The sequence below is a fragment of the Chelonoidis abingdonii genome, chromosome 6 (genome assembly GCF_003597395.2).
Source record: "Chelonoidis abingdonii isolate Lonesome George chromosome 6, CheloAbing_2.0, whole genome shotgun sequence".
Classification (NCBI taxonomy): Eukaryota; Metazoa; Chordata; order Testudines; family Testudinidae; genus Chelonoidis; species Chelonoidis abingdonii.
Genome location: NC_133774.1, coordinates 93,132,548 through 93,147,544, shown reverse-complemented (window position 1 = coordinate 93,147,544; position 14,997 = coordinate 93,132,548). Strand labels below are relative to the sequence as shown.

At 41.0% G+C, this 14,997-nt stretch overlaps 1 protein-coding gene across 5 annotated transcripts in view; it reads right to left on the bottom strand.

Moving 5' to 3' along the window:
- SLC28A3 (solute carrier family 28 member 3) overlaps positions 1 to 14,997 on the bottom strand; it is a 67,463-nt gene that overhangs the window by 39,121 nt on the left and 13,345 nt on the right. For 2 of the 5 annotated variants that reach the window (XM_032800120.1, XM_032800122.1), the window contains exons 2-4: positions 12,378 to 12,461; positions 6,191 to 6,270; positions 115 to 206 (exon numbers count right to left, since the gene is read on the bottom strand). The exons of 1 other annotated variant lie outside the window; for it this stretch is intronic. In XM_032800120.1, the coding sequence (XP_032656011.1) occupies positions 115 to 206; positions 6,191 to 6,270; positions 12,378 to 12,461 (256 nt within the window). Of the gene's footprint in view, positions 1 to 114; positions 207 to 6,190; positions 6,271 to 12,377; positions 12,462 to 14,997 lie in introns of those variants that run through there. 2 more of the 5 variants (XM_032800121.1, XM_032800124.1) reach the window with 2 other exon arrangements.

Sequence of the window (14,997 nt, the reverse complement as noted above, 5' to 3'; positions counted from 1 at the left end):
TTCTACTTCACACTATTTCATTCAAACATTGACAGCAAAACATGCATAGCCTGAAATCAAAGTAAAACTGAAAGAGGGTAAAGTTATTTCCTATGGTTTTAAAAAATAAAGTACCTGCTATTAAAATTCCATATATCACATATCGAATTCTGGTTTTGTATTTCTTGCAAAAGTCACAGGCTTCCTCATATTTCCTTTCCAGATACCTAGAAGTACACACAAGCAACCAAAGCAAACAGAACAAAGAAATAAATCCCACCAAAGCAGAAAGACGAGTAATTCATATAGAAACATTGCAGTAGATCTATCAAAGCTTCTGGACTGCCAGAGTTAATTTTGCATTTCCAAAGTGCAAAATAAGACTCCTTTGACAGTCTTGGCTATCTTTTTGGAACTATTTTAGTATTAGTTGTTTGACTTTGGACTAGTAGGATGAAAACGGATTTGTGAGACCTTTAACGAGCCAAAATTTTGAAAGATTAAGATGTGGGTCTGTCCACACAAAATGCACATGTAAATGCACAACTGCACTGTGTCCGCAATTACTGTAACTGTGTGGAAATTAGATAATGGAATTAACATAAACTAGTTAGGCTCTTAACTAGTCATTAGTGTACTCGTTACCAGATTTGTGTGCACATCTGCAATAATCCTGAGCTTTATTGCAAAGGTGTAGTTTTTTGTGCATGCCAAGCTCCATGCAAAAAATCATTGTAGTAATTCTGGATCTCTTGAAAATATAGCCCATCATTACAGGCACTCAACATTTATCAAACCTTTGATTATATGGAAGCTTAAATTACCTAATGTGTCGAAATACTGTGAGTGTATCTTAGCATCTGCCCTTCCCAGGTGTTAAGTGACCCGTTTTTGGTTCTTTTTTCATATCTATAGTGAATGCCATGGGATTTTACCATGGTACTAAGATGTAAGGGAAGAACAGTGTAAGGGAATGAATTCACCCAGATTTTCATTAATATGATATATGGTGGTACAAAGTATGTGTCTAGACCAGTAATGCAGCTCTCTGTGTGTTATGTGGGCCACCACAGAATATATATACTACCTATATGGCCCTGAGGGTGTCATGGGGCCGCAGATGTGTGCTGATTGGTCTGCAAGCACCCTGTGGGCTGTGGGTTGAGAATCACTAAGCTAGACAATCACCTAAGCTTTGTGTAAGCTTGGAAAGAATTCACAGCTATAGAAATGACTCTTTAAGTCAGTTTCTGACAACCTTTAGACTAGAAAAGCAAAGATATATTTAAGGATAATAATTATCCAGACTGTATTCACATGGTAAACAGATGCAGCTGGAATCAAATATGCAGTGAAATTTAGCATGAGCTTTCTCCTTATGCTGTGGTAAATAATGATTAATTTTAAAGAAACAGGAAATGACACATGCCACTGTAATGTGACTCATTTTTATCTAGTTCAGATTAGCACTCAAACAACTGATTAGGAAGAAGTTTGCTCACCAGGTCAAACAGTAACAGGTCTTTGATAAATGTTGTTTGCTTCTGACCTGTCAGTTTTTGTTACTGGAATTTCTATTGCCATACAAATTATAGCTATGATTTCATAGGACATTAAGTTACCCTCTAAGCCTCTGCAAAGAGATTAGATACAAGGAAAGGAAAGAAAGCTGACGAGAAAGACACATATATAAGACAGAACAGCCTTATCAATTTTAATTGTTGGTGAACGAATTAAAGATTATTGGCGATTACCTGCAACGGTGTACTCTTACAGTGATATTGTAATCGACAGATTTATTTTACAACTTAGTAATAGATAGTTAAGATAGGGTATGTTCATGAAAGGATACAGTTAACCTGTGGAACTCTTTGCCAGATGATGTTCTGAAGGCCAAGACTATAAGTGGGTTCAAAAAAGAAATAGATAAATTCATGGAGGATAGGTCCATCAATGGCTAGTAGCCAGGTTGGGGAGTGATGGTGTCCTTCGCTTCTGTCTGCCAAAAGCTTAGAATGGGTGACAGGGGATGGATGACTTGATGATTGCCTGTTCTGTGCACACCTTCAGAAGACAGGATACTGGGCTAGATAGACCATTGGTCTGACTTATGAGAAGAGGCTGAGGGAACTGGGATTGTTTGGTCTGCAGAAGAGAAGAATGAGGGGTGATTTGATAGCTGCTTTCAACTACCTGAAAGGGGGTTCCAAAGAGGATGGATCTAGACTCTTTTCAGTGGTAGCAGATGACAGAACAAGGAGTAATGGTCTCAAGTTGGATATTAGGAAAAACTTTTTCACTAGGAGGGTGGTGAAGCACTGGTATGGGTTACCTAGGGAGGTGGTGGAATCTCCTTCCTTAGAGGTTTTTAAGGTCAGACTTGACAAAGCCCTGGCTGGGATGATTTAGTTGTGAATTGGTCCAGCTTTGAGCAGGGAGTTGGACTAGATGACCTCCTGAGGTCCTTTCCAACCCTGATATTCTATGACCTCCAGAGGGCATCGAGTCCAGTCCCCTGCACTCGTGGCAGGACTCTAATTATCTAGCCTGTTCCTGATGGATAACTTGTCTAACCTGCTCTTAAAAGTCTCCAATGATGGAGATTCCACAACCACCCTAAGCAATTTATTCCAGTACTTAACCAACCTGACAGTTAGGAAGTTTTTCCTAATGTCCAACCTAAACCGCCATTCCTGCAGTTTAAGCCCGTTGCTTTTTGTCCTATCCTCAGAGGTTAAGAAAAGCAATTTTTCTTCCTCCTCTTTGTACGTGTTGTTGTTAATGGATTGATTTGTTTCAAGGCTTGTGACACAGGAATGCTAGGCTATTGGGAGTGATTTTTTTTTTTAAAATAAATCAGTGAGGCATTGGCCTTCAAAATAAAGGACACATAATGAATGGACTTTTCAAGAACGCGGGAAAAAATAGGCTAAATGTTAGGTCCATCTTGAAGTTTTATTTCACAAATAAAAATTTTATAGGCATACCACTACCCCCATCGTATGCCTGATATTCTACTCCCACTCTGTGTTTAGTGACATCAAAAGCTAGCTTCAGAGTAATTCAAGTGAAGCAAAGTGCTCTTTGTATTACTGTGTAAATAGAGATTTCTTTACTGCAAATAATTATATTTAGCTGCTGATGGAAGAACAAAATGACCTGGGGAACAATAATAAAGCGCTGTGGATAAACCTTAAATTATTTTGGAACTTTCAATGGTATTATAAATAAATCAGAATTAATAACTTCCTAACATGTGCCCTTCATCTTCTTTGCCCTTACTCAACTTCCCACTCCTACCTATCATAGATTCATTACTATTCTTTGTTCGGGTTTTCACCAAGAAGGTTTGTGGTGATTGGACATCTAACATAGTGAATGCAAGTGAAAAAGAGGTAGGATCAGAAGAGGCTAAAATAGAGGAAGAACAAGTTAAAAATTACTTGGACAAGTTAGATGTCTTCAAGTCACCAGGGACTGATGAAATGCATCTTAGAATATTCAGGGAGCTGACTGAGGAGATATATGAGCCATTAGCGATTATCTTTGGGAAGTATTGAAGACAGGAGAGATTCCAGAAGACTGGAAAAGGGAAAACATAGTGCCCATATATAAAAAGGGGAAAAGGACAACCCAGGGAATTACAGACAAGTCGGCTTAATTTCTGTACCCGGAAAGGTAATGGAGCAAATAATTAAGCAATCAATTTGCAAACATCTAGAAGATAATAAGGTAATAAGTAACAGTCAGCATGGATTTGTCAAAAACAAATCATGTCAAACCAACCTGATAGCTTTCTCTGACAGGGTAACAAGCCTTGTGGATAGCGGGGGAAGTGGTAGTAAAGCTTTACTTTAGTAAAGCTTTTAATACTGTCTCGCATGATCTTATCATATACAAACTAAGGAAATGCAATCGAGCTACTATAAGGTGGGTGCAAAACTGGTTGAAAAACCGTTCCCAGAGAATAATCAGTGGTTCATAGTCATGCTGGAAGGCATAATGAATGGGGCCCCGCAGGGATCAGTTCTGGGTCTGGTTCTGTTCAATATCTTCATCAATGATTTAGATAATGGCATAGCGAGTACACTTATAAAGTTTGCAAATGATACCAGGCTGGGAGGGGGGTTGCAAGTGCTTTGGAGGATAGGATTAAAATTCAAAATGATCTGGATGAGAAATGGTCTCAAGTAAATACCGTAGGATGAAATTCAGTAAGGACAAATGCAAAGTACTCCATTTAGGAAGGAACAATCAGTTGCACACATACACTTCTGCCTAGGAAGAAGTACTGCAGAAAGGGATCCGGGGGAGTTATAATGGACCACAAGCTAAATATGAGTCTAGAGTGTAACGCTGTTGCAAAAAAATTGAACATCATTCTGGGATGTATTAGCAGGAGTGTTGTAAGCAAGACATGAGAAGTAATTCTTACGCCCTACTCCGCTCTGATTAGGCCTCAACTGGAGTATTGCGTCCAGTTCTGGGCACCACATTTCAGGAAGGATGTGGATAAATTGGAGAGAGTTCAGAGAAGAGCAACAAAAATTATTAAAAGTCTAGAAAACATGACCTGTGAGGGAAGATTGAAAAAATTGGACAAGGAAGAAGAAGAAAAATTATTCTTCTTAACGTCTGAGGATAGGACAAGAAGCAATGGGCTTGAATTGCAGCAAGGGAGGTTTAGGTTGGACATTAGGAAAAACTTCCTATTGTCAGAGTGGTTAAGCACTGGAATAAATTGCCTAGGGAGGTTGTGGAGTCTCCATCATTAGAGATTTTTAAAAGCAGGTTAGACAAACACCTGTCAGGGATGGTCTAGATAATTAGTTTTGCCACGAGTGCAAGGGAGTGGATTAGATGACCTCTCGAAGTCCCTTCCAGTTCTATGATTCTAATATTCTAGACTTTAGGGGCGTGATTCTGAGAATGAGAGTCTGCTCAAAAATGTGCACAGAACTGCGTGTTTGCCGATGCTTAGTTTGTACACACAACTATGGGGTAATTGCAAATGGTTATTTAGACACTTAAGTGCTTAATTTGCACTCACAATTACAGTGATTTCCACCCTTTTTTTAAACATGGCCCTAAAAGTTTAAAATGGGAAATTGTTTCATAAATGCTAATAAAACCACAAGTTTCCAAAGAGCAGGGAGGAGTGACTAGAGAAGAATAGTTCATTTGATTATGTAAAAGTAGTTAATTACTTTACAAGTTGTGTGGTATAAAAACTAATGCTAACTGTTTAAGATAAATATTTTAATGTTATGACTGCTTGTGAAACTGACCAAATTATGGGCCTGGTTTTCCAAGTTAAGTGTGTAATGCATATTTTATGCATTACTTAATTTATGGATCCAAAGTCCCAAAGTGTGCATATAAATTGGATAATTCTACATACATATGGCCAGGTCAAGTAACCCAGTTTGAATGAAATGATTTCAAAATACCTGGCTACCCAGCAGCTGAGTTTCTAGAGCTTGCTGAACTATAAAACAGGAAGACTGAGATTCAAAACTGAAAGTTGTGAAGACAATACCTAACAAAGAAGTGATAGAAATTGAAGGAAAGAGTAAAGCAGAGCACAATGTGTTTATATGAAAACTTCTCCCAACCCAATGTGGCAGAAACATGTTAATTCAAAAATCAGTATTTTATCTCAAGCTCAGGAACCTCTTTTATGGAGATGGGATGCACACACACACACACAGGGACTATCAGCTCAATTCATTGTGTAATCACTGACACCTGTGCAAAGTAGTGTAAAACACTACAAATCAGGATGGTAGTGGTTTACATCTACTTTGCACTGGTGTGAATTACTATACAGTATGCATGGCAATGATGAATCTTGAACTTTCAGTAGGAATCCGTTAACAGGCTCAACTATTGTATAAGCTACTATGCAAAAGTGGTGCCGTTAGATCAAACGGGCAAATCTAGTTTATGTAAAAATATTAGCTTCTCTAATTTGCAAAGATTCCGGATCATAATAACATGCTCAGTTCCATGATCATATACTTTTTTTTAAATTTTAGATATGTAGTTTTTTTAATACACAAATTACTAGGAGATACAAAGGACTGTCTGGCTTAGTAATATGGCAGCTGAATTTTTGCCTGTCATGAAGGAGGCTGAGACACTGGCAAATTTTTGTTTGGAGTGAGGGTGAAATGGGTGGAAAACCTGCTCATTAAAAAAAAAAAATTACCCTTTTAAGAATGTTTTCTCAGCTACTGAGTTTTGTTTGTTTTTATGCTGATCACTCTCGATATTGATGTGTGTATCCTCCTGGAAAACAGATACATAAAAATATAGTGAATATGACATATTTCTTGAGTAGCCTTCAAAAGAGAAGATTCTCTTAAAGACAGCTGGGTGAGGTGGTTTTACAGGGCAAAATTTGGTTTCGTTCTGTGTAGCTGAATCACAATCGGCATGCAGTCTCAACAGGAACTCTCAAGAGTAACATCTCATTCCACTAGCTCTATTCATGACACACATTCTCTCTCATTTTGCATACACAGCTCTGATTCTGCTGTGTGGTACCAACACTGTTATTAACATCAAGCAAACCCAGTAGTTATATAGCATAGCTGTCAAGTGATGAGCTTTTTGAATTTTGAACCTTCTCAAAGCCCATAAAATTTAAAAGGGGGAGGTAAAGAAGGAGATTAGCTTGTCCCCTCTGTTACTAGATGAGGAAAAGAACCAAGAACAGAATAGTTTTGTATAAATGATCAAAAGTGAATCTTATATTGTAGGTGAATCTTGTAGCACTGCCTATTAAGGTTACCTGACACTTCTTATTATAAGACCCTGTTTTCAGTTAATTATAATTTTGCCAAACTTTAACCACTTAGGCTGATATTTGCCATGCCAGGTGTTTGCCCAAGGCTCAATGTTTTTTGGTGAGTTTCAGTCAGTGTGGTCCAGCTGCTTCCAAGAAGGTGGTTAGGGAAGACGATGTTGTTTTGCCCATGTTTAAAACATTCTGGAAACGTTTTATCTGAAAATATCTAGCACTCCCCATGCTTTAGAATAGGGACTTGAAGTTTGGCAGGGAGGTAGCCTTTTTGCCAGGGATATCCTTTTAGGCCGATTTTCATAGAAATAACTAATCTGGCCAAGTTATAAGCCTTTGGAATTTTGTAGTTTACATACGACAGCTTTTGATTTTAACAGCTAAAAACTCTACAGATTTTATCCACCTTGACCATGCTCCTAGTGCTGACCAGACTGCATATGCAATCCACATTGAACTGAGCATGCTCTATCCCCTCACAACTTTTACAGGTAAACAAACTGGACATGCCCAATCCCCAAAGAGTGACTGAGCATGCTCCAGACCAGTGATATGGAGGCTCAGAAGGACTTTCCCTGTAATAGCAGTTCCCAACAGCTCAAGACTGGGGTGGGGCCAGGTACTGGAACTGAGAGCAAGGAGCCCCTCTCTTCTGTGCTCTCTGTGACCCTACCCTCTGCTGGCACCTAGACAATGGGAAGGAGGAAACCACCTGATTTGAATGCAGAGGGGACAAAAGGCAGTGCTGGGGGAGGGAAAGAAGTAGATTGAGATAGTTACTTGAGGAAGGAAATTGACTAGAAGTTGGCAGGGACATGCTCCTTCATAAACCATATTTCTCTGAGGTATAAAGTATGCATCAAACATAGCCAGAACACTTTACTGATGGAACCATACTATGGACTATACATTAGCCTCCAAAGAAGTTTTTTTTCAGGTTGGCTGATAGTTTGGAATTGTGTGTTGAGTAATTTTAGTCTTTATACACCATAAATATTTATGCTACTTACATTCACAAAACTAGTTTATAAATCAAGACCTATCACTGGTTTTTCTCCCCTTCAATCTATTTTTTTCTGCTGCATATTATACACTCTGTTGAAAGCTCTGAAATGCCCTAAGTTAGTTTCCAGGGAGACCATGAAGCAAAACAGCTCAATGGGAAAACTAACAAAATAATTAAAGTGGCATGTAGGGAAAATTTTTTTTTGCTCAGAAGCTGCCACTCATTTTCCTATGTGATAGTCCAAAACTACATGGATAGAGGTCTGTTTTTAACCTTCGTGATTCAGATTTCCGTGAAAGGGCCTTGAAAGCCTTTCAGCTCTGTGGAGCTAGACTATTGTATATTATTTGTCCTATTCTACTTAACTTTGATTACTCTCTTTTTGATATTTACTGGGAAATAAAATGAAAATCAAACGTGAATCAAGCCACTCATACTGTAGGTAGTATTTGCCAACCAAGGGGTTCTTTCCACTGTACCTCCGTATCCTGATGGATTTAAAGGGATGAGGCTATCAGAGTGCCATTTTCTCTATAGTTAAATTAGGGTTTATACTGCATCTGTTCATTTTGGATATGTTGATTCAAGACACTCAAACCTAATTTACAGCTGATCACATAGAGCGAAGTAAATGTGCCCATTTTTCATTCTATCTTCCCAAGTGAAACCTCCTAACTCTCAGTTTTGCCATGATACAGTCATGCTTAAAATACTTGAGCCACATTACCCAAAACAGTGGGGGCTAAAATATTATTCTGAGTGTCTTGGGAAGGGAGCACTCCTGGGAGTCATAATTAAGGCTACGGTTTTGTCATGGAGGTTGCAGAAGCCATGGAATCCATGATTTCCAAAGACCTCCATGACTTCAGCCTCGGCAACTGGGAGCTGCAGGGTTCCACCACCTCCTGCAGTGGCAGGGAGCAGTAAGGTACCACCTCTGCCTGAGGCAGCAGGATCCCAAGCTCTCAGTTGCCATGGGCAGCAGAGGTACTCCGCAGCTCCCAGCTGCCACAGGCAGGGAGGGGTACCACACAGCTTCCTGCCAGCCAAAGCAGCAGAGGGACCCCCGCAGCCCTCTGGCTGCCACCGCAGGGCAGAGGAACCCCTGTAGCTCCCCAGCTGCTACTGCGGGGCAGGGGGACCCTGCAGCTCCCCGCTGCCACAGTGGGGCAGTGAGACCCCCCAGTTTTGACCTCATTTCCTCAATTTTTTTCAACAAAAAATACAAAACTGACAAATGTTGGTTTTCAGCAGTTTTTGGCTGAAAATTTGTTGTTTTTGTTGAAATTTTCTGTAGAAAACCCCTAATTTTCTTATCTTTTCTTATATACTCCTCATCTTCCTAGAATCTTAGCGCCTCACAATCATTAATGGATTTTATCCTCATAGCACTCTTGTGAGGTAGGGTAGCACTATCCTCATTTCCTTAGAGAGGGAACTAAGGAAAAAGGTAGATTAAGTGACTTGCCCCAAATCATGCAGGAACTCTTTGGGTGAGCCAGGAGTCAAACCCAGCTCTCCCAAGCCCAGTGCCCATCTTTCTGCCTTCTAGCATGGGCTGGGTCTTAAGGGCACAATCTTACCTTACCAGTACACTTTCTCACCTGAAGAATTTCACTAATGGCTCTTTAGATTAATTTGTAGTTCCACTTTAAAAAAAATATTTTTATGTATCTCTAATACATAACACCCTTATAAAGGAACGGCTGTTTGTAAAGTGGGTTTCTTTTGTCCCCCTCTCCTATTTAAAGTAGACTATAACAAAGGTACTGAATAGTTAAGGTTTTGAAAATAATTATAATTTGCCTCAGAAGCAGCTGGAATTGTCTCATGTGACACCAGCTCTCTTGGCTGACACACCAGGGACTGAATGCGTTGGGTGACCTCCAGAATTAAAAGCATGAACTACTGCAGCTTGAGCTATAGCTCTGTAGCTGTGGTCTGTAACAATTCATATCTTCAGAGAATTGGCACAGAGGCGGAATGGTAACACCCTCCCTCACCCCCACTGGGTTATACATTAGCAATTTCTTTAAATATCCCTGAATCTATGTCTATTGAGTTAAAATATTTAAAAAATATGAACTTGGAATAGAATTTGATTTTTTTGGCTTTCAGACTCATTGTGTCCGAAAACATTTGTTAGGGGTTCCACACTGCTGTGCCCTTTTAAGTCTACAATATTTTAACTGAGGACCTCCCCCGTAAACCTCCCAGCTCTGCTAGAAATTACTGTAGCGTATGAGCTGCTGGAGTGTGGTACAGACTGTTGAAGTTTTGCCAGTGAGCATTTACCCTATATTTCTCCAAGTGATTGGATTTACTTCCAAAAAATAGTATTTTGGGGCCCACCACAAACACAGTGGGCCAAATTCTGATCTCATCTTGACCCATGTATTTTAGGAGTAACTAGAAGGATTCCAGATTTACAGTGCTGTGACAAAGATCAGAACCTGGCGTAACATGGTGGAAGAGCAGAACCATGGTAGGCAATCAGAGTAGCTAGTGATGAATTAACTCTTTTTCTTGCCCTGGATGAAGTCTAAAAAATGTTGGCCTTGCACACTCACACCTTATTCCTTGCATTTAAGGGCAGCAAATGAAAAACTCGTTACCACTGCTTGTAGGCCTCTTGCCACCAAACTCAGTCACTGGACAAGACTTCAATATAGGCAAATATATTAACTAAAGCATCTAATGGAGCTGGTTGAAATATGAAGATTTTTTTGTGAAAATATTGATGAAATCTTTGCTATGCACTAACTTCACCATGCAGACAAGCCCGAAGTTCAAATTCCGGAATTGTCTGACCTTTCGAAGGTAAAGGAAGGAACGAAAACTTTTGAATTTCAACATTTTTTGACTAACTCTAGTATATCTAAGTGATTAGTGACTCACCATGCAGGGTTGAACGAGACCTCAGGAGGTCATCTAGTCCAACTCCCTGCTCAAAGCAGGACCAATACCAACTAAATCATCCCAGCCAGGCCTTTGTCAAGCCGGGCCTTAAAAACCTCTAAGGATGGAGATTCCACCACCTCCTTAGGTAATGTATTCCAGTGCTTCACCACCCTCCTAGTGAAATAGTGTTTCCTAATATCCAATTTAGACCTCCCCCACTGCAACTTGAGATCACTGCTCCTTTGTCTGTCATCTGCCACCACTGAGAACAGCCTAGCTCCATCCTCTTTGGAACCCCAGTTCAGGTAGTTGAAGGCTGCTATCAAATCCCCCCTCACTCTTCTCTTCTGCTGACTAAACAAGCCCAGTTCCCTCAGCATCTCCATGTAAATCGTATGCCCCAGCACTCTGATCATTTTCGTTGTCCTCTGCTGGACTCTCTCCAATTTGTCCACATCCTTTCTGTAGTGGGGGTCCCAAAACTGGACACAGTACTCCAGATGTGGTGGGCCAAGTCATACAGCCAAAGGAAATGAAATAGAAACATCTGATGTAAAACCATCTGTACAGCATTTCTGTCACCCTTTGACCATTGAATGTTGCCTCTTATTTACTCTTGCCCTGGGATTTGGGCTATCTAGTGGATGGGTAATTACAGCGCAAAACCAAGTATATGCTCAAATCAGGGAGAAAGGGTCTCATTTTATATCCTGTCTGAAAAATAGCCTCACTACAAGTGTTGGTGAGCCAGACCAACATTTTCACTGTGGTTTTCCAAAAAACAGCAAAACCTAAGAGGAAGAAAATACTTCTTTCAGTGTCAGTGGATTCTGGAAAGTGGAATTCCATTTGCTTATGGTCAAAAATGTTTACAGTATAGAATCTGCCCATGAGGTTTTAGATTAATAAGTTAAATAAAACCCATAAAAACTGTTTTGATAAAGACAGAGAAAAAAAGATCAGGGGCCACATAGTAGCAAAGAATTTACCATAAAGAAGCACATTCTACTCTCAGTTACATAGATTTGAATCTGGAAGAGCTCCATTGCTCTTTAGACTATTTATAATACTTTCTATGGAAAACTGTCACCACCACCTCTGCAGGTATATCAGCAAATTGAGCTGGAGGTGTAATTTCCAGATTTAAAGGTATACCCTTACTAGAGCTGATCGAGCTAGGAAGCTAAAAATGGCAGTGTAGCCACAGAGGTGCAAAAGCAGCAGGAGGGGCTAGCCACCTGAGTTTGTACCCATCCAAGAAGCTAGGCATATACTTGACATGGCTAGCCTGTTCCACTGCTATGGTTACACTGCTGTTTTTAGCTTCCTAGCTTGTTCAGAGCTAGCAATGTCTCTTCAAGCTGGAAATTACATTTACAACTCAAAGTGCAGACATACCATATGTCAGCTCTCTGCCTTTAGTACTCATCATGACCAGCATTGCTATGCCCCATGTACATTTTGGATAGAGTTGTTTTGATGGATTTCTGAGAACAGGACTGGCTCACTGATTTCAGTTCTAATTCAGTTATTCATTTTATTCCTGGATGTACTATCACAAGTGCATATTTATTTTCTGCCTTGACAGTATTACCAACCCTACTATGTTTCTGGGTCATTCTGAATGTAAACATGGTTACTCTAGTGACTGGATATTATTTAATTTGAAGAAAAACAAAAACTTACTGGGTTACTATGCACAGCATCCCTGTTTTGTAAATTCCTGCTTCTTAACCCCTCCTCATTTATAACATCATCTTCAGAGTCATTCTGGGAAATATCAAAATTGTAAACAAGACATTAGTTCAAAACCAGAATCAAACATCTTTCTTTAATGTAGGAATAGTTGAATCCAGTTGTGACAGTCATGCTTCTGCGCTTTACTTTAGCAAGACAGCAAAAGTACAGAGTTGCTCTGTGCTCAGATACTGATCTGCATGCGAAACTCAAGGGGAGAATGGAGGAGAAAGGGGTGCTGTTCTCTAGATAGGTTAAGACCAAAGTATATTATTCCCCCATCAGCAGTGAGTCCAATCTAAGTGTATGAGAGATAATAAAAAACAGTTTATAGATGGGTGAGGGAATTTCATTTAAGGGTTGGTGAATCATGAATGGACAGAGGTAAGTTGTCTTAACTAAGGCCTTGTCTACACTACAGGGAAAGATGCATCTAAGCTATGAAATTTGAGTTATGTGAATAGCATAACTCAAGTTGATCTAGCTTAGGCCTTGTCTACACTACACGTTTAAACCGAATTTAGCAGCGTTAAACCGATTTAACCCAGCACCTGTCCACACAACGAGGCACTTTATATCGATATAAAGAGCTCTTTAAACCGATTTCTGTACTCCTCCCCAACGACAGAAGTAGCGCTGAAATCGGTAATGCCATGTTAGATTAGGATTAGTGTGGCCACAAATCGACGGTTTTGGCCTCCAGGTGGTATCCCACAGTGCACCATTGTGACCGCTCTGGAAAGCAATCTGAACTCGGATGCACTGGCCAGGTAGATAGGAAAAGCCCTGCAAACTTTTGAATTTCATTTCCTGTTTACCCAGCATGGAACTCTGATCAGCATGAGTGGTGATGCAGTCCCAAATCCAAAAAGAGCTCCAGCATGGACCGTACGGGAGATACTGGATCTGATCGCTGTATGGGGAGACAAATCTGTTCTATCAGAGCTCCATTACAGAAGATGAAATGACAAAGCATTTGAAAAAATCTCCGGCTATGATAGACAGAGGCACAGCAAAGACTCAGCACAGTGCTGCATTGACAAGGCGTAACGAAAGCCAAAGAATCAAATGGACGCTCATGGAAGGAGGTAGGGGGACTGAGGACTCCAGCTATCCCACGGTCCCGCAGTCTCCAATGCCTGAAGGGCAAAAACATTTTCCCAGGTGTTACAGGGATATGTCATCAAATTTACACCCTTCCCCCCCAAAGAAAAGGGAAAAAAAATGTTTCTTTTTCAATGTCACCCTACCGTCTACTTGCATGCTGCTGGGAGATTGGGGTCTTGCAGCGTCTAGACAACCAGCTCCCCTCCCAGTGCACGTCAATATGACTGCTATTCATCGATCATCATCAGCCTGTGAGTGCTCCGGTCTGGCCATCGGTGAAGTCAGCCGGGGGGTGCACTGGGGTAAAATGGAAAATGACTCCTGGTCATTTCTGGCAGATGTCACAGAACAGCTGGTAACCAGTCTTCATTCATAGCCAACTGAAAGCTGAGCTCCATCAGCATGCCTCCGCCTTTCATGTCCCTTAAAGGAATAAGATTCTGTACTGCCTGGACTATCATAGGCAGCGGGAGGCTGGGTTTCTTCCCCCATCACCGCATAATGCTGCCTGGACTATCATAGCAGCTGGAGGCTGGGTCTCCCCTTTCATTTTTTCCACTAAAAAGTCAGTGTTTCTATTTCCACTGGCATTCTTTATTACTTCATCACACAAAATGGGGGAGTACTGCTACGGTAGCCCAGAGGGTTGGGGGAAGAGGGAAGCATGGGTGGGTTGTTGCAGGGGCACCCCTAGAATGGCATGCAGCTCATCATTTCTGAGGGATCTCTGGGGCTCTGACACCGAGTGGCTGTGCTCTCTGGTTCTCTAGTACACTTGCCCCATATCTTGGCAGGACTGACTCTATTTTTAGACAAAACATAAAGAAGGGATGACCCGGGAGTCATTCCCATTTTTGTCCATGCGCCCCCGCCGACCTCAGCCAGGCCGCTGGAGCACCCCCCGACAGCAGCAGATGGTACAGAACGACTGATAACGTCATCTCATCGCCAATTTCAATGGCATTGCAGACGTGCAATAGGGATGTGTAACCGTCTGTACTACCTTGCAAAGGCAAATGAATGCTGCTGTGTAGACTGCAGTACCATGTCTGTCAGCAGCATCCAGTACACATCGGTGACAGTGACAAAAGGCAAAACCGGCTCCATGGTTGCCATGCTATGGCATATGCCAGAGCAATCCAGGGAAAAAGGGCACGAAATGATTGTCTGCAGTGCTTTCACAGAGGAGGATTGGTGACGACATTTACCCAGAATCACCCGCGGACTCTGTTTTGTTGGCATCTCAACCCCAGAATTCCAATGGGCGGGGAGACTGCGGTACTATGGGATAGCTACGAGATAGCTACCCACAGTGCAAATGCTCCGGAAATCGACGCTAGTCTTGGTACATGGATGCACACCGCCGAATTAATGTGCTTAGTGTGGCTGCGTGCACTCAACTTTATATAATCTGTTTTCAAAACCAGTTTATATAAAATCAGATATCCCATAGTGTAGACAT